The sequence below is a fragment of the Sander vitreus genome, chromosome 7 (genome assembly GCF_031162955.1).
Source record: "Sander vitreus isolate 19-12246 chromosome 7, sanVit1, whole genome shotgun sequence".
In the NCBI taxonomy this organism is placed as follows: domain Eukaryota; kingdom Metazoa; phylum Chordata; class Actinopteri; order Perciformes; family Percidae; genus Sander; species Sander vitreus.
The window spans coordinates 32,192,504-32,218,951 of record NC_135861.1 but is presented as its reverse complement, the minus strand read 5'-3'; the positions used below and the strand labels follow the sequence as shown (position 1 = coordinate 32,218,951).

General features: G+C 39.9%; 1 protein-coding gene across 2 annotated transcripts in view; it reads right to left on the bottom strand.

The window, feature by feature from the left end:
- Positions 1–5,540: 5,540 nt before the first annotated feature.
- foxp3b (forkhead box P3b) overlaps positions 5,541–26,448 on the bottom strand; it is a 39,923-nt gene continuing 19,015 nt past the window's right edge. The window contains exons 6-13 of one of the 2 annotated variants that reach the window (XM_078255928.1): positions 16,406–16,498; positions 11,481–11,568; positions 10,440–10,514; positions 9,998–10,154; positions 8,676–8,752; positions 7,981–8,082; positions 7,304–7,425; positions 5,541–6,700 (exon numbers count right to left, since the gene is read on the bottom strand). In XM_078255928.1, coding sequence (XP_078112054.1) covers positions 6,643–6,700; positions 7,304–7,425; positions 7,981–8,082; positions 8,676–8,752; positions 9,998–10,154; positions 10,440–10,514; positions 11,481–11,568; positions 16,406–16,498 — 772 coding nt within the window. In that variant the 3' untranslated portion in view covers positions 5,541–6,642. The remainder of the gene's footprint in view (positions 6,701–7,303; positions 7,426–7,980; positions 8,083–8,675; positions 8,753–9,997; positions 10,155–10,439; positions 10,515–11,480; positions 11,569–16,405; positions 16,499–26,448) is intronic. The other variant, XM_078255929.1, reaches the window with a different exon arrangement.

The window sequence follows — 26,448 nt, the reverse complement described above, 5'->3', positions numbered from 1 at the left end:
AGGCATGTGCTGACCAGCTCGCTGGGGTCTTTACAAAGATCTTTAACATCTCCCCAGCACAAGCCGTCATACCATCCTGCTTGAGGTCAGCAACAATCATCCCGGTCCCCAAAAAAGCAGCCTCGGAGGACCTGAATGACTATACAGTAGACCGATTATTACTCCTGTTATAATGAAGAGTTTTGAGAAACTGGTCCTCCACCACATCAAAACCAGCCTCCCTCCCTCCCACATCAGTTCGCATTTAGAGCAAACAGGTCAATCGAGGACACTATAGCCATCGCTGTCCACACAGCGCTGAGTCACCTGCAACACCAAAAGAGCTATGTGAGGACGCTCTTTACTGACTTCAGCTCAGCCTTTAATACAATCATACCGGACATCCTGGTTGGTAAACTGCTGGACTTAGGTCTCTCCCTCTCCATCTGCTCCTGGATTAAAGAATTCCTCAGGGCACACCAGCCCACTCGTCCAATACCATCGTTAAATACGTGGATGACACAACCATCATCGGGCTTATCTCAAGGGGAGATGAGTCTGCGTATAGGGATGAGGTACAGAGGCTGTCAAAGTGGTGTTGGTGTGACACAGAACCGCCCCCCCCCCCCCCTTTGCATTAATGGAGTACATGTATGTGATTTAAAGCAATCACTAGACTCTTTACAAGAAGTTATAAAGGATACATCCTCCAAATTGCGCGAGGTAGAGGAAGCAGTTTCAGATAATGACCATCGGCTGACTGAAATGGAGAAGAAATATGCCATTCTACACGTAGAAAACATCTCATTGAGAGAAAAGATCCAACAAGTCGAAGATCACAGCCGTAAATTTAATGTTCGTCGATGTTCGTGTTCAAGTTGTTGTACTTGTGGTGCAGAAGGAGGACAACCGACTGCCTTCATGAACAACTTTCTGAGGGAAATGTTTGGTGCGGACAAACTTGGGCCGCAGCCATGTGTGAATATTGCAGGCGCACACAATGATTGCCCGGCTGTTTAACTGGGAAACTAAAAGTATCATTATGAAACTTGCCGGGGAAGCAGCTGGAAATCTGAAGTTTCAGGGGAAAAAAATACATATCTTCCCCGATCTTTCCCCTGACCTGTTGAAGAGGAGAGCCGCATTCAAGGGCATAAAAGTTCGATTGAGAGAGTGAAATACGGCCCCCTGCATCCATGCAAGCTGATAATTACTCATCAATAGACCACAGTGCCATTTACTGACGCTAAAGAGGCAATGACTTATTCTGAGCAGGTAATCAAACCATCCCTCTGGGATCCACAAGTGTGAAATGTCCGTATATGGATCTCTTTCTCGTGTTCAGATTACTGTAAGCACCGCCAGCTTTCTTTCTTCTTCTTTTTTTTATTTAAATTTTTGCTGGATGTTTTTTTGGGCTCACCTTCTGATATTGAGTATACTAATGTTTTGTTAGATAAGCGTTCCAGGTAGTCTTTATGGTAGTTTGATTCTCTATTATCATTACCATTTCTATGCCTGCTCTTTCTTTTTTCTCATCATCCAAATTTTTGGCCAGATGGCGTAAAGGATTTAAACGAGTAACTTCTATGGAGTATGGACAGTGTTTTTGTTTAGTTTTGACTCTTAATGGACAATAGTTAAAGCATACGTTCAAACTTCAATATGGATATTTAAGTTTCATGTAATTGAGGGTTAGGGTTAGGGGGTTAGGGTTAGCTGACTGTATACTATGCAGCACCTCTTTCATTATATAGAGGGGGACATGTACAGGGAGTATATAACGTTAGGGGGGTGGGAGTTAGGTATAGGGGGTGTTGTTTGTAAAGCATGTGTTTCTTTTCCTTTTTGTGTGTTTTTTGTAATGCATCTCGGTTTTAGTATTCATATCATGTTGTTTCTATGCAATGCCAGAATATACATGTCTGAGTTGGAATGTAAAAGGGTTGGGGAGTTCTGCTAAAAAAAGGTAAAGTCGTGTTGCACCAAGAAGAAAATAAAATAGACAGATTATTTACAAGAGACTCACCTCATATCATCTGCTCATGATCATCTTAATTCCAGGTTGTTTGGGAAAGTGTACCATTCATCCTTTACATCTAATTCAAGAGGGGTGGCTATTCTTATCTGTAAAAATGTACCTTTCTCCCTAGAAGAAGTTAAATCGGACCCATGTGGTAGATACATATTTGTTAGAGGCTTTTTAGCCCATGAAGAGGTTATTCTATTGAATTCATATAGTCCTAATTATGATGATCCCAAATTCATTAATGATCTTTATCTTATGTTACTCCAGTATGACATTCCAATGTTTTGGGGTGGAGATTTTAATTGTGTACTGGACGCAAAATTGGATAGATCATCCCAAAATAAATATGCATTATCTAATACGTCAAGAGCTTTGGTAAATAATACACGAAATTTAGGACTCTATGAAGTATGGAGAACGCTTCACCAAGAGGAGAAAGCGTTCTCTTTCTACTCCCATGTGCATGATTCATATTCACAATTAGATTCTTTATTTATCCCAGCTAATTATCTTTCAAAAATAATAAACTGCTCTTACTATGCTAGGATTCTTTCAGACCACTCTGCTCTGATTTGTGAAATCCAAATTATCCTATGTAGAACAGGGTGAAATGGCAGGCAAACTATTAGCTAGGCAGATCAAAGAGTCGGAAGATAGAACAATTCTTCAGATCATCGATGCTTTGAAATCATACTACAGTGAACTATATACATCTTTTTTAGATAACATTTTATTACCTACCTTAGCATGAGAAAATAGATTTTTATTAGATAGGGATGTGTCTTTGGAGGAGTTGCAGTCTGCCATGACCACACTTAAAAGTGGTAAAGCTCTGGGTTTGGATGGACTGCCAATCAAGTTTTATAGACAGTTTTCAAGTTATCTATTGCCGCTGTTTCTTGCTATGATTAATGCTTGATTTAGTAAAGGTCACTTTCCGCAGTCCTCATACTTGGCCTCCATAATCTTACTCCAAAAAAAAAGATCCTCTCCAATGTTCTTCTTATAGGCCAATCTCAATTCTAAATGCTGATTACAAAATGATTGCCAAATTACTAGCACTGCGCCTTGAAAAAGTTTTACCTAGTCTTATTCACTTAGACCAAACTGGTTTTGTTCTTGGTCGCACTTCTATTGATAATTTACGCAGGTACTTTTATATTCTTTATCATACTAACGGTATTAATTCTCCGAATGTAATACTCTCTGTCGATGCGGAGAAAGCATTCAACAGGGTTGAATGGGAATACCTTAAGTCTGTTCTCAGAAGATTTAATTTTGGTTTTAAGTTCTGTTATTGGATACACATTATTTACAGTGACCCTATGGCAGTGGTTAAAACTAATGCCAACTACTCTAAAAGGGGCACGAGACAAGGTTGCCCACTGTCACCTGCATTGTTCGCTATTGTTATCAAACCTTTTTGCATCAATTAGAGCTCATGATCATATCAATGGTGTGGAAATTGGGATGGAGGAGCACCTCATATCATGGTATGCAGACGATATTTTTATATTTTTCATATATTCACGACCCAGTGAATTCAATTCCATTTTTGTTATCTCTTAAAACTTTGGAAAGTTGTCAGGCTACAAAGTTAACTGGGATAAAACTGAGATAATGCCAATTTCCAATTTTGATTGTACTTTATTTAAGAATCAATTCAATTGGAATTGGTCTAAACATTTTATTAAATACTTGGGTTCGTTCATCCCTAGAAGAATGGAAGATACGTTTAGTTTGAATTACCTTCCAGTAATTAATAAAGTATCAGAGGAGTTAAAAAGAATTGGCCAATGACCCATTTCACTTATGGGGAGAGTAAATATAGTTGAAATGTCTGTTTTGCCTAAATTTTTATATTCATTTCAAAATCTCCCGATTACTCCACCACAACATTTTTTTTAAAAGATTACAAAGTCTTATCTCTTCCTTTATTTGGAATAACAAATCCCCACGTGTCCGGGTGTCTGTTTTGCACTTAACATATGACTCTGGTGGCCTGACGCTTCCCAATTTTTATTATTATTTTTTGTTATCTCAGCTCAAACAGATAAAATCATGGTTTTTAAAAACAACATGTTCGTGGAAAAGAATAGAATCCTTGCACATTGGTCCATATAACTTGGAACATTTACCATACATTGATCTTAAAGAAGTGGTTAAAATCACTAGAAATCCTGTTATACTGAATACCCTCCATAGTTGGAAATGGTCTCATAAATTGTTAGGATACAAAAATACTCTCTCCCGTTTTTTCCCCAATTTGGAGAAATCCAGGTATTTCTTGTTGTGGGGATGATACTTTTAAACTTTGGTATGATAAAGGTATAAGAGAAATTTCACATTTGTTTGAAAGGGGGATTTTTCTTTCATTTATTGAGCTTCAGCAGAAACATGGAGTTCCTTCTTCCCAACTCAAACCATCAAAAATATTTTTTATAATGAACAATATGGAGAAGAACAAGGATAAACTCATCTCAAAGATTTATAGTGCTCTTATTGCAAGCTCAATGGTAAATACAGACTATTTAAGACAAAAGTGGGAACAAGATCTTCATATGGAAATACAGCAAAATGATTGGTCTTTTATTTGCAGGAAAGTACATAAATGCTCTAGTTAAGATAATGTACCCCAGAGAAATTAAATAAAATGAACAGTGAGATATAATTCCTCTGTTGGCGTTGTAAGAAATATAAAGGTACTTTTTTTCATGTGCTTTGGTCATGTGAACAACTTTCGTTATTTTGGAAATATGTTACCAAGCGGATATCTCTGTGTTTAAATGTATCTGTTCCCCTTTCACCTTGTTTACGTCTTTTGGGAAATAATATGTCTGACAAGTGGAATAAATATGAAAGTATGTACATACAGTAGATCTTGCTTTGATGGCAGCTAGGAAATGCATACCATTAAAATGGAAGGCTTTCAAACCCCCAGCGATAGTCCACTGGTGGAACTCTGAAGCTACTTTGTTATGGACAGCATTAATTAGTAAGAAGTAAAGACAGAACATCCGACTTTTTGAAGATATGGCAGTCTCATAGAGAATTTGATTTTATGATTTTTTTCATTAATGTTAGGGATTATAACAAAAGTGTTACCTGAGTGCATTTATTATGTTGTTTGAATTGTTTGTTTTGTGTCTTTATATATTTTGTTTTATTTTTATTTATGTTTCTGGCATTTGTTGTCTGTTTTGTCCTAATGTGAAGGATCTGAAATATGAATAACAAGATTTATGTATGAAATATCTTTACACTGTTTTTGCAAAATAAAAAATAAAAAATAAATAATAAAAAAATAAGTTTGGAGGGCCTATTGTTTGTTCTTTAAAGGGTAACTACTGTTTTTTCAACCCTATTTTCCTATGTATTTGTGTCTAAGTGACTGATGAGAACAAAAATCTTTGACATTGGTCTAGTATTAAGCAAGATCGCTGCAGTGGGCAGCAGTGAAACAAGGTACAATGTAAGTTTATAGAGCAATTGTCCAGCTTGTATTTACCTTCACAAAAGTGCTCACTTATTCTAAGTGTCTGACAACATTATGGAAAGGATCCCTTCAGAGATAGACCTTTAAAACCTCTTTAAGACCTTTCTGTTTAACCAGAAACAGCTCTGAAGTTGCTAGCGCTATACCCATCAGACTCCATTTAAAAAAAACAATACTTATAGAGTGTGTATAGAGTGTGTACAGAGCCAACATATTTACACATGTACATTGGTAAAACTATGTCAGAGTTGTGATGGGTCATAGTTTTGTTTCTGTCGACTTTGAATGAAGTGTATTTTACGATGCTAAAATTACTGTTTATTTACATGGAGTCTGATGGGTTTAGCGAATGAAATTTTGTGGATGTTTTTATGTTTACAAAAAGGATCTTACTCTTTAACAGAAAAGTCGACCTCCTTAGAAATCATGTCCATAATGTTGTCAGACACTTAGAATATTAATCTGAGCCTGTCAGCGGCAAAACAAGCACTTTTGTGAAGGTAAATACAAGCTGCACAATTGCCCTATTAACTTACATTGGAGCTTGTTTCGCCGCTGCCAACTGCAGCGATCTTGCTTAATACTGGACCAATGTCAAAGATTGTTGTTCCCATCAGTCACTTAGACACAAAAACACAGGAAAATAGGGTCCAGGTTGAAAAAAACGGTAACAAAAATTTAGACTTAAAAAAAAGTCAGAACTCAAATAATTTTTTTCACGTGGCCCTAATCATCTTCCGTATCACAATGACGGAAAGCATAAGCCACAAACCATGGCAACAATAAGTGTGTCCCAGCCGTGTCCATCACTTTTTTATTGTCCTATGGAAACAGTTTAACAGTTTCCATTGTGTTGTGAGTAGTTCTCTATTTGCGGTGCTTTTTCTAAATGTTGTCAGATGTTTCTTTATTTGCACATGGTTTCTTAATTTGCAGTGTTTTGAGCTCTCAGGGCCACCATAGATCTCAGGTATGTAACATCTTGATATAACAAATACAGCCATGTTTAACAAGTCATTTGAAAATAATACAAAATACGGAGAGGCATTTTCAATAGATTCTTCACTTCTTCATGCAGTTCTGTATAGCACTACACATGGATGTCCATCTCCAGCTCAGTGCTGCCATCTGCTGGCAGTCAGGCCTCCTCTGGACAGTAATGGGGGTAGGACGTGAGCCACTTCACAGGACAGTCCCTGGAAACACACACACACACACACACACACACACACGACACACACACAGACAGACACACACACACGCACAGACACACACAACACACACACACACACACACACACAGAGACAGACACACACACCACACACACACATACGACACACACACACAGACACACACACACGCACAGACACACACAACACACACACACACACACACACACACAGAGACAGACACACACACGACAGACACACACAACACACACACACACACACACACACACAGACACACACACAGAGACACACTTTTTTTTATCTCTATCAGTTATGGGCTGACATTTGATTGTGAATGAGAATCGGCTGAATCTGAAATGGAATTTAATTTCCCATGTCTTCTTTACCTCCACCATTCCTTCCCTACGTCCTCATTTCCTCATCCATTCCCTCCTTTCCTGTTCTTCCTCTTCTCCTTCCCACCCCTTCCTTGCCTTCCCTACCTCGTCCTGTTCTTTCATTAGAGTGCCTTCCTCTTGCTGTGGCTGAGGAGCAGCCCATCAGCAGCAGGTGACCATACGGGATCCTGGATGGAGAACAGGTGCATTAGTTCTGAGGGGGAGTTTGTACCTGTGATACTTCGGCCCCTTCCTCCGCTGGTACTCGCTCTCATCCACTGTCCACACCGCTCCTTTTCCTCCCTCCACTCGCACAAAACACTTGTGTAGGCTGAGGTTGTGCCGCACGGCATTCTGGTTGGAACAGGAACATTGTGTTGTCATAGAAACCGTAAAACGTGTTCTTAATAGATGTAACATATTCCTGAAACACATTACTAAAGCACAAGGCAGAACAACTATGGCTTTTAACCGTGTAGCAAAGTTAAGAGCACATTTCCTGTAAACCCCATTGCTTCCTGCCAGGTTACCCATAATGCAGTGTTCATGTCTTTATAGGAGTACCAGCTTGGTCCTTTAAACAGCAAAGTCTTAATTATGACTGAGAATCAGAGGATGGCCAATTACTTCATGTCCTACGGTCCTAAATGGAACAGATAAACACATAAGAAGCTGGGTCCAGACTAGTTTAATGATAGCCCGATAGATTATTTCAAGAAGATGGAGGAAAATGAAGGGGTGCCGTCAATCAGGAGTGGGCTTGTGAGATGGCTAGGGTGGGGCCCTACAAGAGAAACCACTGCAGTTGCATTGTAATGTACATGGATGATTAAGCGAGTGACGGTAGCTGTAACGCTCCATCAGCGTGAGCAATTTGCTTTCGGCAGGCGTCAGAGTGAACGTTCAAACCTTCCAGGTGGCAGTGTTGTGTCTGAAGTAGAAGAACATGGTGGTGAACCAGTTGTAAATCTCATTCAGAGTGCGCTGTTTGTCGGAGGACTCCAGGATCGCCTGCAAACAGTCAGACACAGTGAGACACACAGGGACATCCAGCCGCCGCTAGAACAGTCTGCAGCGCGCACACACACACACACACACACAGGTTTCTGGCACTATCTTTGTGGGGACCCGCCATTGACATAATGCATTCCCTAGCTCCTTACCCTAACCTTAACCATCACAACTAAATGCCTAACCTTAACCCTTACCCTCACCCTAACCATAACCTAATTCTAACCCTAATCCTAAAACCAAGTCTTAACCCTCAAACAGCCCTTTAAACTTGTGGGGTCCAGCATTTTGGCCCCACAAAGCTGTCGGGACCCCACAAGTAAACTGGACTCTCGGTATTTGGACCCCACGAAAATAGTTAAACAAGCCCACACACACACACACACACACACACACACACACGCACAGACACACAACACACACACACACACACACACACACAGAGACAGACACACACACGACACACACAGACACACACATGCACACAGTGTACAGAAGTGTACTCTCTGGTGAAATCAGTAACCGTCAAAGCACATCAATCATAAAAAAGACCAGCTGCACAAATACTAGAACATCTTCTATTAGAAACTCACCCATCTGATCAAGTAGGCGTAGGTGTATGGAGGCCTGATGTTGTTGTATTTGTAACATTCGATACTGGGGACCAAATCTGTACAACATCAAACACACATGATCTTTTAGCCATACATTCTGAGAGCATGTACGGACACAGTGGGGAGTGTGACCTTATTTAAATGAAAAGCTGAAAGGTTTGGCAATTAATACGATTGCCTAATATGATGAAGTAATCTAAAAGAGTTCAAAAAACAGTGTCACAAGTTTACAAAAACCTAAAACATAAAAAAGTCCAGTCACTTGTACTGGCTTAGATGAAGGACGGTAACCCAGAGTGCATTAACCTGCCAACACATCCCAGTTGGGTCATTCACAAGCATCTAAGTGCCTTTCGTACTCAAACAGAAATGTATATGAAAGTGTGTGGTAGGAAATATACATAGAACAAATACACACACGAATACTCACTGTCATTAACATAAAAACAAAACTTATTGCTGTTTATAAAAAAATCAGCTCATAGAAAGACCGTGCTCTTACTTAGAAAACCGGAAATGACGTCATCATCAGACAATTGCAAGCTTTCCGAAAATAGCCGAGTGACACGAGTCGATTTTCGTTCAGACTGGCAGAATGTTTGTCTGAAATCTCTGTGTGTGTAAAATGCTGATCCACACGCGTACAACAGAGATCCACAATTGCCTTTGAGATTCACAGATACAAACTGGATTCACAAATGTCCATTTGACAGTTGCAGATGTTAAGATGTACACACATGCTTTTCATTTATTAATACATGAGTGTAATGGACTTGTTTGTGTATTTGCAAATCCGTTTTATATTTGCAAATGAGTTTTTTTTTTGTATTTGTGGAATGTGTTTTATATTTCATTACACGTTTCCACAAATTATCAATCTGTTCACGCACATTCAATGCGACATATCTAATCCCATAGTTTTATCTCGTCTGCACAATATATGAATTTGCGCACATCTATTGTTATTATTGTGTGCACAAGATAGAAAAATGATCTCCTGTGACTGCGGGGAGTTTGGTAGAAAGAACTCCAGTATTACATATAAATATAGAATTATGACATAGATCTGACTATGCAAACTCCAATCTAATCTAATCTAATTTTTCCTCCATCTAAAAGACTACAATGGTGAAGGAGTAATAAACATGAATCTGTGTCTGTGGAATTGTTAGGGAACACCAGTGAGTCGGCCCCATCACACATGCCACAGCTGAATGTGACATACAAAGTCTTTGAGAGCAGGTATTGATTTTCTTCTTGCTCTACCGTTTTGTCATTAATAACCTTCCACAGACGGTTACCTGGCAGAAGGTGGGCGGAACCAGCAGCTCTGTAGCCATGCTGGGACAACTCCTGCAGGTGTTTAATGTCCCATTGTTGCACTCTGTCTCCATCCGTTACCTGAGGCTGGGGCTGGGCCAGGAACACAGGAAGGCTGTACGGCCACTCAGACGCTGCCTTCAGCAGGCAATGGTGGACATGAACAGACAGAAAATCATTCAAGAATTGTAGCTAAATATTCAAATCCTTTAAAATCTTTTAATCACGTCAGCACATCTTTTTTGACATCGAGGCCAGGGGACTACGGATGAGAAATAAGCCTTTTGGCTAATTCTGGCATTTTTAACCCATGTAAAATCATGTGTTTTATTAATTTGCACTGTCCCCTTCTTAAATAAACTGAATTGAATTGAATAAAGAAGAAAGTAACAGTGAAGCTAAGAGCCATTAGAACCAACATACCAGATCAGTGTATTTGTGTTCAGAGAGGCGCAGATGAAGTTGCATCGCAAGGAGTTTCTGTTTTTCCAGGATGAGCTGAAAACAGACAATGCCCATAGTTAAATTCACATCGAACTGTGATTAAATAAGTGATTTCAAGACGCGAGACCTGCAGACTTTGTTAGTCTTTAGCGAAAGTTAGCAGTAGTGTCTGTTGTACTAGCCTCAGATTAACAATTTATATAAATATTGATATTTTACTCAACTTACTTTGTTTCCAGCCGCGGGTCAGACTCTGACCCTTTGTTGCATGTCTTTCGCCCTCTTTTTTATATAAATAAAGGCCTAAAATGCCTACATTAGTAGTTTATTTGTCAGGGACAATGCAGCGCACATTATTACATACATAATTATCATAGTCAAAGCCATAACAATATGTGTAAATGTGTTGCATAAAAGGTTTCTAGCCTAATTGGCTAATTTGCAACCCCAGTCCCTGGTCAAGCCTTTCTAGAAAAATAATCCAAATATAATTTTTAAAAAGAACTACATATTGTGAGTTACACAATCATGCAGCAAATACATTGTATACTAATATATTACATCAACATTTCACAGCGTCGTGACCACATTACACAGAACAGCACATCGCGTAACACATCATTGTGTGTGGACAGAATCTTAGCATGTTCTGTTTAAAACAATATAAACTACATTCATAATGAAATGAAACATTCTATTTTTTATGGCCATTATTATAGGCAAACTCAAAGTTACTTTTAGTCCTCCCGACTGTGCTCATTAGTGGCACCCACCCGGCCCGTTATGAGAGCCAATCCGCAATGCTTAACATGCAAAAAAATGCGTTAATCAAACACCCGAAACCGACCTGCAATATCATCAGCGATGTTTGCATTGCATTGCATGTTTATCATCACAGTTAGCGTTCAATGACGTCGGCTGTCTCGTCATCTTCTTGGATTAGTCACAGAAAAATAGGTAGTGTGGGGGAAGATAGTCTAGTACGTGTTTTTGACAATTTCAGGTTTCTTTAGTTCTTACCTGACTCTCCATGCACTGCACAATGTCTTGCTGGACCTTCCACTGAGCAATGCTTCTGTCACCACGACTGTGTTCAGAATGGAGATGCCTAGAACACCAAATAGAACATGGTTAATGGTCCGGTGTATTTAGGAAATACACTCGTTTGCCATGACACCCTAAATCGGATGAGAAGCCCTGATCTCTTTGTGTCCAGTACAGAGACAGTCCTGATGTTCTGTTCAAGTCCTTTCCCCTACAGATATGTGTCTACTTCCCCTACCAGAAGCCAAGCGTAGCCCAGCCAAATATAGTCATCCCTGCCATGCCTAAACCTAACCTGATGTCAACTTAAATTCTAAAGTCATAACCTTTTCCCCTATACTCCCATCGGGTTGCAGATACAACACACTTGGTGCAAAAGTTTAGTCCTCTCTGCAATTGAGGCTCAGAATGCTTAACTCTTATCTGCATTTATGTCTGTAGTTATAGAACTGGATTTATATACATATGTGAGTCATGGACTCTTCAATGTATCTATGTTTTGGAGGCACACGTAATTCACACACTGTGAAACACAATTACCCCCTTGAGGACAATAACTCACCACAAAAGGCAGCACTTTTACACTGCTGAAATCATGATTTCATAACCGTGACGTCACCAAACAAAGTTAAAGACAACCGCTGTGCTGTGAGTTCGGCTGTAATCGCTCATAAAAATATCACACAGAGAGAAAGATCTAGATTTGTCTCTTGGTGCTTTTTCGAACCCACCCCCCGCTTCTGTACAGAGGCTCGTAGGCTCTCTATTGGTAGCAGGTAGAGCTTAGATCGGGCCCAAAAAATCAAGCCTGACCCAACCCGAGCCCGTGCACGTTGTGTCCGAGCCCGGCCCGGCACATTAACTGTAATTATGAGCCCGAGCCCGATCTAAACCCAAAGTTTTTTTTAATACGTGTGCCGTTATAACTGACGTCCTCAACTACAATTCCGAGTTGTTTGAACTACAGGACATCTGTTTAGAATTATCTTAATAAATACAGGTAATGCAACAAGGACGAAGCATGTAAACTGCGCTGTTTGTTTATTCAGACTGGAATGGATCACAAATGGATCCGAATGAAGAAACGTAAAAAAAACAAAAAAAACAACCTCTAACCTAAACTCGACCCTATAGCTGCTCCCTCAGCCGAATAGTGAGGGTAACAGATCAAGGCAGCAACATAATCAAAGCCCTGGAACCATACAGGAGACTTTCTTGTCTCGATCACCTAATTCATACTGTCCTTCGCCAGGGTCTGCATGCCGACGCACTGGCCGACAACGGTGCTGCAGATGGGGGAGACACAATGTAGCACAGTTTACCTCACACTCAAGTCAGGTCAGGACATACACCCAGATCTACGGGAGAAGCTGGCGAGGCAGAGCTTTCTCCCCACCGAATAAGGCTAATAAAGTAATGATTAAAAAACCACAAATGCTTGATCAAGGGCCCGGCCCGGCCCGGCCTGGCCCGAGGATAGCGGCGGAAAATATTGGCCGGGCTCGGGCTCGGGCAGAGAATCTAAACTCTAGTAGCAGGGCCGTAAACCAATCAGCTGTCTAGGGATGTAGCGACTCCCCGCCCCCGCTGCTATACAGCGCATGCGTGAGACTCACGCATTCGCAGTACAGCGATTCATGCTTTTATAAGGTTGGATTACTGTAATGCTCTTTATGTTGGACACTACACACTATTTCATACATAAGACGCTTAGTTCAAAAATGAAATCTCAGGGTACCATTGGGAAAACACATCTATTCAAAATACAACACACATTGGTTAATTGAAAAGACGTAGACACACACCTGAAAATACTTACTTACAAAACTGAACACCAATCAGCCAGCTACAAAAAGGCCTCAGTTAAGCCATTTTGAGAACTTGCATGGAGGCAGGGAGAGCTAGAGGCAGAGGAAGAGGAAGACAGACAGACAGAGAGAGAGAGGAGGACGTGGTCGAAGAGGCCACGCAAGGACCATTATTTCGGATTATATAAGAGCAACTTTGGTGGACCATGTCATAAACCATGGCCTGACTATGAGGGAAGCTGGGCAGAGAGTCCATCCTAATCTAAGCCGTTTCACAGTTTCATCCATAATAAGGACATTCCGACTGGAAAACAGGTATGTCGTCAACTCTCTGCTCTAATCAGACTGTATCTAGAGTATTTACAGTACTGTACCATATGACGTTACTGTATCACATGTATTGTATTCCAGGGTGGCTAATGCTCCTTTTCCAACAAAAGTGGTAGTTTTGTGAAACATACTGTGATAACGCGTTGAAATGTTTCAGTACTGTATATGGTAAATACAGTAAAGTTCAGTATACACAGTACTGTAAAAAAGAAGCAAACGAGAACAATTTGTGGTTGCATTTTTCTACAGAATGGCTAGAAGACCTACTGTGGGTGGACGCCATCGCCTGTTCACCCAACAGCCGGAACTTGCCATAGTGAACCTAGTCAAAGCAAACAATGCAATCCGTCTCCACCAGCTACAGCAACAAATACTTGCAGCTAGGCAAGTATTCAACAACATAAATTGAGTAAGCATTACAACTATCAGACGCATCTTGGTAAAGCACAACATGACCATGAAGCAATTGTACAGGGTCCCATTTGAGAGGAACAGTGTCAGGGTCAAAGAACTTCAACATGAATATGTACCGGTAAGTGTTTCAGTCCTTTACATTTACAATAAAGAATGGGTGCAGTCCAGTAACAGATGAATATGTACCACTGGATTAGTACCACATAGATACATTCAGAAAGCTACACAAGTAGTACTGAGTACTGTGTGGTGGCGTGGGTCGGTTCTGTATGTGTAGCAGTGTAGGTGTGTGCTTTGAGTAAAGCCATCCACAATATGTATTTTTTGTTACAGAGAATCTTGGACATGGATGGAGCTGCCCAGCCGCATGAATGTATTTACATTGACGAGTGTGGATTCAACCTTAGCAAAACAGACGACGGGGACGTAATATAATTGGCCAAAGGGCAATTGTGCACGTCTCGGGGCAGCGCGGGGGGAAATATCACATCGTGTGCTGCCATAAGTCTTCGAGGGCTACTGCACCATCATGCCAAACTGGGTCCCTATAATGCGCAACACATAATCTCATTTCTAGATGCACTAGATGCTGGACCAGAGCAGCCCAGGTTTGTTGTTTGGGATAACGTTAGTTAGTCAGAGTGACATTTTGACAAAGGATTGTTAGGTTTTGATAGCAGAGTTTGATAGCAGAGTTTCAATTTGACATAGATGTGAATGGTTTATTTCCCAGTAGTTTTGTTTGCGTTGTTTTGACACAGTGAGCCAAGTTTTGTAAAACGTGTTCAAGTAACGGGCAAAAACTGTAATACGTAGCAGTGGTGTGACAATTTCATTCTTCTGTTTCTTTGTAACCTTTTCTGATTTTACTGTTTTCTATGTTCATTCTTTCTATTGTATGATATGTGGTTTTACTCTTGGTTTCTAATGTTGCACTTTGGATACCTGCTGGTTCTGTAAAGTGCTATATAAATACATTTTGATTGAATGATATATATTTCTTTTTGTGTGGTTATATTTGATGTCTGTACTGCAAGAATCACTTTGGTCTTATTCATCGTAGAGTATGACAGAGCTCAAACTTGGCAACCTCACGATGAAGACAGGACTTCTGAGATGCTTTGTGCAGTGACTGGGCCCTCACATCGACTCAATTACATCATTCCAGACATTTTCAATGAAGGCAAGCTTAGCACAAACACCTGGAGCTGGGGGAAGTGCTGGCCTAGCTCCATTATTTACTCAGATAGCAGTGTTTCCAACAGGTTGATAATTAACTTGTGGCGGTGGCGTGTGATGGCTGGGTTCAGTAATAAACTATCCAAACAAAGTTTTATGAACTATTTATTGAAAACAATGACTACATAACAATATAATTTAGAAAGAAAGAACTATTTACATAGCCTATTAGACAACCCAGACTAGAAGATGATACAAATGAAATGTAGCTGTGCCTTGTCAATTAAATCTGGTTGGTTTGTCAAATACATTTCATGGTTCAGTAAACCTTACAACCATACTATGATTCGTACAGAAAGTTACATGTTATTATAAATCTCAACACTATGTGCACATCAGGTCTCCTCCTAACTCCTAATTAAATCATATTACACTTAAGGCTATCCAAAGTTAATTCTGTTCATTTTGTTTGTTATAGATCAATGTTCATTTTTTAAAGTGTTTTAATCCCTGTTTTGAGGATCCTAATAACGTTAAACAAGACACCCTGTAACACGTTGTTTTGTACTATACATGTCCGTGTTGCACACAAGATCTCATCTGAGCAGATTTCTGTCATTCAAAGAACTCTGGATTGTAGTTTAAAACTTTTACAGCAAACAATAAAATGCTGTTTTTTATTCGGGCTCAAGTGCATAAATAAACGCATACAGTTAATGGGTACGGGCACGGAGAGACCGAGAACTGAAGACTCGGTTAGCAACGATTAGCTCCGGTTAGCGGTTAGCTCCAGGTAACTCCAAATACAGATTGCCTCAAGCGGAACACACTGCTGCGGAGAGAGTGCACAACCAGACTCTGATAAATGGCGTTCAGGGCACTTTCACAGCGGTGTGGCCGCAGGGTTTCTACGGGTTTATCAGCGTCATTATCAGACGCCCGCGGGCTGTGACAAAGCATCAGTATTTTGACGAATTGGGGAACGGTCTGTGAGAGCCATGTGGAGGCAATCCCAGCCCACTTTCTTTCTGAATATTGAGTACAGCCCCTTTAAAAATGATTCTTCGGTAATCTGTACCTCCTAAAGGTTAAAAATAACCATTCCCAAAAATGCCACACCACTTCAAAGACATGTGATTCCATGACTGTAGTACTCAGAAGTTGACTTACTTCAAGAAACTAGGGAAATCCTCAGACAGCACATCACAGCCAGGCCAGCGGCAGAGGCCCCTCACAAACAAAGCACTGGTCTCCTCAGGGGGGCTGCGTGAATACAAAGAGCTCAGTCATGTACCAGGGATGTAACAAAGTATTTTCAGACTTAAGGTACAGTAAGCCAACTGCCAAACAAATTCAATTACATTTTGTTTGTAGTATTATCTCAAGGCAATTTACAGATAGAGTAGAGACGCCAGATTGTTTTTCCTACTAAGGCCACGCCAAGACCCGCCCTTCAATAGCAGCTCGATTGGTTGGGGTTAGGATAGCCGATCGTACAAATCGGGTTACTTTACCTTGCATAAGCATGGACGCCTGGCCAATAGTAGTGTGTGAATGCGATTGAAGGGCGGGTCTTGGTGTGGCCATTGTAGAAAAAAAATTGCAGTTGGGACACGGAGACACTGATACAGATATAGAGAAATATGCTTCATAATAATTATAGCAGTTGGTTCTGATGAACAGTGGCAACTAAAGTAATAATAAAGATAATGGAACTATGACTAGATATAATAGTTTCTAGCAGTTCAGGGCGTAGCAGGGCATAGCATCCCTGAGGCCTGACATGGTCATTTGATTGAACTAAAGGTCCCGTGAAAAGAACGGTGCGAAGAGGCCTCGGAGAGGAAAGCCACCAAGTAACAGGAACTGGTCCATCAATTCAGGGACAAAGGGTGGCAGCACTGGCTGTTCCCAGTTGAACAACTTATGTTGTCTTAACTTAACCAAGTAATTCTACCATAACTTCACTCAAAACAGAGGAAACTGCAACTTCTATTGACATCCAGCTAAATCATGCCTCTTAAAGTTGCAAAAAGGGGGGCGCTGTTGAGCAATGGAGGAGTAACTCTGACAAATTTATACAATAAATACTCAAAAATCTATCAAAACTCCCCGCCAAAGTACATCTGCATTGCATTTTGAAATCAATCAATCCGACTCCAAAAGAGTAACTATGGCATCGAGGCAGGCGTAGGCAAGAAACGATAAGAAAAGCAACGACGGACAAGGCCTCGGAAAACCCTCGGCCTCGTCTGAACACGGACACCCTGCCAAAGCGACCGAAGAAAAAGACCCACCCAACAGAGCGGTATAGACGCTATCATGACACTACGAGACGAGGTAGCCCAAATTAAGACTGATGTATGTGCCATAATAGACACTCATATTAAAGACACGTACAATGTATTAAAAGAAGAAATAATATCGGCCACATCGAGTCTACAAACGTCCATTATGAAACTTGAAGAACAGGAGATAGAAAGATCCACCACAGATCATTCAGATAGCGTTACTACACTTCAACGGCAGGTGACCTATCTCAAATCAGAAATGGAGAAGTGCGCTCAAAAATGTGAGGACATAGAAGCCCGCTCACGGCGGAATAACGTGTGGATAGTGGGAATAGCCGAAGGGGAAGAAGGGCCCAAATCAAGAAACTTTATTGCCAAACTTCTAAAGGATGTACTGTCGCTAGACGAACCGCCACTTATCGACAGAGCCCATAGGACCCTGCAACAACGGCCGGGACCTGGTCCCTTCGTCATAAGGCTACACTACTACCACACCACAGAATACATTCTAAACAAAGCTGCGACAACAACCAGAGATGGCAAAAACCTTGAGTACCAAGGAAAGAAAATCCACATCTTTCCAGACTACCCACCAACCAAGAGAGCCCTCTTCACCAGAACCAGGGAAATTTTTACGAAACCAACCCGGTGTCAAATACAGACTTCTCTATCCTGCGAGGCTCTTGGTGACCTATAAAGGAGTTCAGACTTCATTCCCTGACCCACAGAAAGCCCAGACATACGCGGAACAACTCTTCGGGACACGGTCGGATCACTCACCAATGCCTACCAAATAGTGGCTATACAGTGCGGTAAGGCATTAACACTACACTTTAAAAATCTCGGGAAGGTCAACACGAAGCTAACTTCATTAGCAGCGCTGGCTAACTTAAGCCACGGACAATGTGAACGTTGCCTACAATGTTACAGACTGGATGCACATCTACCACTGTCCACTCGATCCATTCTGAATAACTTAAAGACGCAAAGATGATATGTGGGTGCTTGTGTTACTCATGCTAAGTCTCAAAACAGACTGCCGGACTCACTGAAGGCTACAACCTATCTATCTATGCTGCATTAAACGATGACAATCGGCCCTCGAACGCACTATCACCACCTACCGGCCCGGAGTGGAATATTTGCACTTTTATAATGGAGTAATATTGATACTTGAGATCTAGAATGACCGTTCACATTTACTACCCAAAGTGGAGTAACTTAAATTATTTATTTTTAATATTACAACCTGAGTATCTACTCACTACTATTTAGTTCTCCTCTCTACTAATATTATATCCATCTCTCCACAAATTAAATGTAGCGCACTGTATACTCCACCCATTACGTTCCTCTCCCTCATTCCACTACGAGCTGGTAGCATAGATCGAGTAAAATATGGTAAGAACTAGCCTTACGTTTACCTTACTATCTTTACCTTGTTCTCTAAATGTTTAAAATGGCTTTGGCTGGTATAGTTTAATGTTGTAAGGATATATCTGGTTCATATCCATACACTGGAGCTACTTTGAAGACAGAAGTAACAGTTCTACGAGGTTAACAGCTACTCTGAAGAGAAACTAATCCCTCCATTTGTTCTTTTTTGACTTGTGCGGTACGTGTTCTAGTGGTATTGGCTAGAGATATTTTGCTGTTTTTCTTTGTTGTTAATAGTAATGCAAGGTGTAGAGAGTTCCTTAAGAAGAGGTAAGCTGGGGGAGGGAGGGTTACTTTCAAGAGATGGGGGACTACTCACTCAGAAATTCACTGACAGGACCCAGAACGGTGTAAGAACCCACGGGACACTCAGCACATACTCCAGACGATGACCATAATTAATCAAACTAGAGATGACAGGAAAGGTCTGATATTCACAACTTGGAACGTTAGGGGAATGAATAATCCAATTAAGCAAGGAAAAATCTTTACCCACTTGAAATCATTAAACTCAGATGTAATGTTCCTCCAAGAAACACATCTGAAAAATGACTCCCACAACAGACTTAGAACAAGGTGGATACAGGACATACTGTATATCACTCAACCTTTAACACGAGAGCAAGAGGTGCAGCAATTTTAATAAGAAAAGGAGTACCTTTCGTTCATAAAAAAATTTAATTGTAATTGGAGATATACAGAACACCTCCTGTTACGTGGGCAGCTGTTCTCTCCCCATTCTGTGTCCCTTTCCTGTTTTGTCCCCACTTTGTTGGTGGTGTCTGTATGTGTGTGTGTCCCCACTGTGTTTGTGGTGTCTGCCTGTGTGTAGGCGTGTTTAGGTCAAGGGGCGTGGCTGGAAGATCTACCTCTCCGTACAGCTGCGGGCGCTTCCACTGATTCTTACCTGCGCATCTGCCTCTAATTCCACCATCAACCTGGCAGTATTTATTCCTGGGCATGGCTCTCCATCGGCGCCAGATCGTTGCACCTATCAGTGCAGTAACTAGGCTCCCAAGTTGCAGTTAGCTTACTCGGTTTTTGTCTTCTTGCTATTATCTCTTGCTCTTGCTGACGTGCTATATTTTTTTCTCCGCTCAGACCCACACCACTCAACTCTGGCAGATACTACTCACTCTATTCTTCTGTGCATAACTCGTACAGTAGAATTGACTATTTCCTAGTGGATGCAAAATGTACACCCTTTATCACCAACGTCAAATATCATTGCATTGGGATCTCAGATCATAGCCCCTTGACCTTTTCGCTTTATCTGGATGACATCGACAAACCATTTAAGACATGGAGACTAAACCCACAATTGTTGACTGAAAAAGACTTCTGTGAATATCTGAAGTCTCAGATTGACCTATATTTTGAAGTGAATGACGTCCCGGAAACCTCATCCAACATATTATGGGAGGCCTTCAAAGCCTTCCTAAGAGGCTGTGTAATATTTTTCGAAACGGCAAAGAAAAAAAAGAACAGAAGACTTAGAGAAACACATCAAACAACTCGAAAGGGAAAATGCCCTATCTCCCTCCGTTATCCTACATAGGAAAATAATGAACTTGAAATATGAATACAATCAAATACTGTCATCAAAAATAAGTACAGCATTTTTATACACCAAACAAAAATATTTTGAATTCTGGGACAAACCGCACACACTCCTAGCACGTCAACTTCGAAAAATGGAGAGCTACCGAACAATACATACACTTAAGACAAACAATGGAGAAGAATTAACAAAACCCAAAGATATCAACGACACGTTCCTACAATTTTACTCTGAACTATACACTTCTAAATACACCGCGGAAACGTTGATCATGGAAGATTTTCTCGTAAAATGCAACCTTCCGAAGATTAGCGAAGCAGAATGTAACAATCTAAATTCGGAAATCAGTGTTGTAGAAATTCAGAAGGCGATTAAATCTCTTAAAAGCGGGAAAACTCCAGGCCCAGACGGCCTACCAGCTGAACTTTACAAGAAATTCAATGATATTCTTTCCCCATATATACACAGAATGTACACACAGGCCCAACTCGACGGTACTCTACCCCCAACCCTAACAGAAGCGATAATCACAGTAATCTACAAGAAAGGAAAAGATTCACAAGAAGTAGGTTCATATCGCCCAATCTCCCTTTTAAATTTAGATGGAAAATTATTTGCCAAAATCTTAGCTAATAGGCTCAATCCATTAATAACCAAACTAATTCACGTAGATCGAACAGGCTTCATACCAAATAGAAACTCAACTTTTAATCTGAAACGACTCTTCAATATTATTTACACCAAAAGACGAGGAAATGAAGATCTGGTTATACTCTCCCTCGATGCTGAAAAAGCATTCGACCAGATTGAATGGCCATATCTCTTTGAGGTCCTACGAGGGTTTAATATTGGAGGCAGATTCCTAACTTGGATTAAGCTTCTTTATAAATACCCCACAGCGCAAATCCTTACCAACCAAACATTATCCCCCTCTTTCAAGTTACTCAGAGGTACAAGGCAAGGTTGCCCTCTGTCTGCATTAATATTTGCAATGGCCATAGAATCACTTGACCAAAGTATAAGACTAGACCCCCAAATCCATGGCTACAACACAACACAATAAATAAAATTTCGCTATATGCAGATGATATTCTTCTATATATAACAAACCCACAAATAACCATCCCAACAATCTTAGGAAAAATTGAACTATTCGGTACATTTGCTGGATACAGGATTAACTGGAGTAAAAGTATGATAATGCCCATCCATTCAGCTCCCACATCGCCTTTCCATTTAAGATATCCTCAGAAAAAATCATTAAGATGATCTCCCTCCCTCAATTGCTTTACCTAATACAAAGTATTCCAATTTTTCTGCAGAAAGCTTTTTTTAGAAGATTGGACTCAATAATATTACCCTTTCTATGGAATTATAAAGCTCATAGGATAAATAGGAAACATCTTTCCAAACCAAAACATTATGCGGGCCAAGCTCTCCCTAATTTTGTGCTATATCACTGGGCTTCTGCCATTCAATCCTTTACCTTTTGGTTAGATACCTCAATCTCTCCACCCGACTGGTTAAAGTTTCAACAGGAAGATTGCCACCCCTACTCTATAGGTGCTGTACTCCTAGCCCCCACTATAATCCCTAGACCGGTGTACAACCACAACCCTGTCATATTTGACTTAATACGTACGTGGAAACAAATTAAGTCTCATTTTGGTCTTAAACCTTTATCACTTAACTTGCCGATTGACAAAAACCCCACAATTATCCCACCCAGTCTAGACAAGACCTTCGCCACCTGGAACAGTTTGGGAATTCATACTATCCACGATGTATACATTAAGGGTACGTTTGCCACTTTTGCACAATTACAACATAAGTTTAACCTCCCAAACAACAACTTTTTCAGATACTTACAAATCAAAGACTGTACGGAAATCTCTTCCAAGATTTGAGACACAGGAGCTTTCATCCCTAGACAGGTGCCTGTCTACGTCACCATTTAACGATAATTTTATGTCCTGTATATGTAACTCTTTACTATCGATAACCCTTCCGTCCTCTGAAAGCTTCAAACTTAAATGGGAAAATGAAATGGGTATTCAAATTCCAGACAATATTTGGGAAGAGAGTCTTAAACATATACATAAATGTTCAAATAATGCCAGACATTGCCTTATACAGTTTAACATGTGCGATAAATGTCTGACCTCAGAAGCAACCCTGTTTTACAGTTTTGTATCATGTCCCAAAATAATTCCCTTCTGGACTCATATCTTTAAAACCTTCTCAGAAATCATCAACACTCCATTAGAACCAGAGCCTCTACTGATTGTCCTTGGAACATCTGAAACATTGAGAAAATGTACCAAGTTCCAACAGCAATTCCTCTCCTACTGTCTCATCACAGCGAAAAAAAATTGATTTTGATGTCATGGAAAGGGACAGTAGTCCCTACGCATAAGATGTGGCTCCAAGATCTGTCTAATACACTACATCTGGAAAGGATAAGATATGTAATGAAGGACAACTTAGCACAATACATTAAGACCTGGCAACCCTTGGTTTCTTACCTGTCACAATGAAAGTTATAAAATACATATACGCACTGTTTTACTATACCTTCCGAGTGAGTTAGATGAATAGAAATGACAGACTGGGATTAGGTACAGAGGAATGAAACTCTCTTATATGCACTATGCATTTTATCTCTACCTTCTTTCTTTAGTAGTTCTGCTCCGGTTTTACATTGTATGCTTTAATTGTGTTTTTCTCTAACCAATGTTTTATGTATACAGATTAATAGTTGTAATTTTAGTTTCACCGTTCTAAAAAAAAAAAGGAAAATTAATGAGCACTGACTTGACTAATTCACTGTCTGTAAATTAGCTCAATAAAAAGAAATAATGAAACTAAAGTTGCAAAAAGCAAAACTGATCAGGGAGCTACTAGCCCTGACGATGGAGAAGTGCTGATCTCCATCTACGAGGACTGCGCACTGGAGGTTTTGGAGCATCAACATTACACACAGTACCGTGAGGTAAAAATCTAGGGTCTATACGTTAGATTAACGTTACTCACCAAACATCGTGTACGGCTGCCTAACGGTTAGCTTACTAACTAGGATAACAGGCTGCCTTGGTAAGCCTTTTTTTCTTTCTTCTGCTGCTTGCGGAGTGTGTGAACAATTTCGAAAAGCTCTCCCCCCTATTTATTTAAAATGCTGTTTAACGGAACAAGTTGAACTGATAACTATGGGCATGAATTATGATTTTCTAAAACTAGGGACTTTCTACTACAGAGGCATGTATTTGCTGAGTTCACTTGACTCACTCTGCCCTCATTATACGTCTCTGTTATCTTTATTTATTCACTTAATTTTTTTTTTATGAAAAAAGGGGAGAATGTTCTGTTTTTCATCTGAAGTATAGCATCTAAAGTTAAATTTCTCAAATTTTAAAATGATTGGGTTTTTTTAAATTTATTTTCCTTATAAAGCTCTCAACATAATGTTGTGGGTAGAGAGCAAATTAAACAGGGAGCTAGTTTCTGCTGACAATAGTAGCAGACTATCTGTGTAGGCATTTGCGTGGTTGTATGTATGTATGTATGTATGTATATATGTATGTATGTATGTGTTCTGTATGTATATGTTGTTGTTGTATGATCCCAGCAAACTCTTTGCTGAATTTCTATAGTTAATCGCAATTAATCCCATGTTTTATCACATGATTAAAATGTTATTCTTTTTTATTTCAGAACTGTTTTTAAGTAAATATTAACAATGGAAAGCAATTCTTACCAGTTTATCTTGATTGGGAATCAAATGAATGCAAATAAAGTTGCTTTATGAACTTGACTTTAAGATTTGTATTTGTTTATTATTTATTTACAAAAGAAAAATGTGTGAATCTGTCATTATTGCACAATTCAGAACATGCCAACCAAAGTACGTCTTTAAGACCCGAGTCTTCTACGATGCTGACAGGTCTGCAGTTTGTTGCCAACCATTGTGCAAGAGCTGTAGCCTAGTAATTTTTTGGGATTTGGTTTCATCCACAGGTCGGCAAGTAGCACTCTCCGAAATAGTGCTTTGCCTGAGCCCGCTAGCATCAACCTGAGTCACTTTAAATGTACTACTATGCTTAACTCGTAGGTGGTAGCTCAAGCTTGACGTGCTTCTGTGATATTTTAATTCAGCTTTACACAATGTGCATATGGCTTTCGACTTGTCTACTGAGCCGTCCGGGAGTTTTGGAAAATAAAAAGCGCCATTCAGAATTGTGTTGCAGCTGTCTTTCTCCATCATGCCTGCAGCAGCAGGATGTGTTACGACGAAGTATGGCAGCTTGATGATAAATAAAGGTGCAACAAAGGGTCAAAATAGTAGCCTAGCTAGATTCTAGTGATTTTAGAACAGCTAAGGGGCGCTGTTAGCCGAGTGAAGTGTAAAATAAATTAATAAATGGCGGCATGCGTTTAATGCGATTTTTAAAAAAAATGAACGCGTTAATGCTGACAGCCCTAAAGAAAACTACTCATTTTTGCACCTAAACATTAGAAGCTTGTGTTATCATCATGATGATTTAGTTACTTTACTTTCCAACTCTGACTGTAGCTTTGATGTTATTGGTTGCAGTGAAACCTGGCTTAATGATAGGACCTTAACTGATATTCTTAAACTTGATGGCTATAAGCTATTTATCAAAAATAGGCCCGGCCGCACTGGCGGGGGTGTTTATGTGTGCACTCCAGACATCATATGAGTGTTTGCGATGATATTGTCCTAGATGATGATCATTCTGACTCCCTTTTTATTGAGATAAACCTAACCATTGCTAAAAAAAAAACTTTTTTAATTTTAATTTTCTATCTTGGAAAGTGCTAAATGAAGTCCTAAACAACAGCCATAAGAACACCGTGCTCCCTGATACCGTAGGTATACATTTACATTTAAGTAGTAATGTCAGTAATGACATTGATCTAGCAAATAATTACTTTGTCTCCATCGGGGGAAATCTCTCTAACAAAATAAACCAACCCCAGGGTGTCTCTTTTAACCATTATTTACCAGATAACTATGTCAACTCCTTTTTTATAAAGCCAACCAACTGCAATGAAGTCTATAAAATCCTCATGTTCTGAAAATATTAAATATTCTGAAAGCCATTGCACTTGTAATCATGGAGCCACTTATTGTATCAATCTCTCTCTGCTCTCTGGAATTGTGCCGGAAAGGGCAAAAATTGCGAGAACTATACCAGTATTTAAATCTGGGGATAAACATGATATGAGCCATTATCGCCACGTATCAATCTTGCCTACAATCTCTAAGGTATTAGAGAGAGTAGTGTACAATAGGCTGAATGGCTACCTTGATAATCTAAATAGTATTGCTTCATCCCTGTATGGCTTCAGGAAATACAAGGCATTTGACGCTATTGATTTTGACATCTTATTGAATAAATTGCATCATTATGGAATCAGAGGACTACCGCTTAGCTGGTTCACAAGTTATTTATTTGGCAGACAGCAATATGTAATAAATGAACAAATTTCCACAAGCAACCCATCAAATTTGGAGTCCCCCAATGCTCCATTTTAGGGGCTCTCCTCTTTATATTATATATTAATGACTTCCTCCATGGTCTTACACAAAGTTGTATTTGCTGATGACACAAACTTATTTATGTCACATAAGAGTCCAATTGCACTGAAAGAAGTAATAAATAGTAAACAGTTTTGATGTAACGAACTATCTCTCAACATCAACAAGACAAACTACAGTGTGTTTCATTTCAACAAAACTCAAAACAAGCATGTTTGTCTTTGTCTTATTGACAAATAAATGAAAAAAATATTGAAAGGGTAAATACCACTAAATTCCTAGGGGGTCCATGTTGATGAATGTTTAAATCTCAAATGCCATATTGATCACTTAACAAAAAGGTTATCTAAATACGTTGGACTAT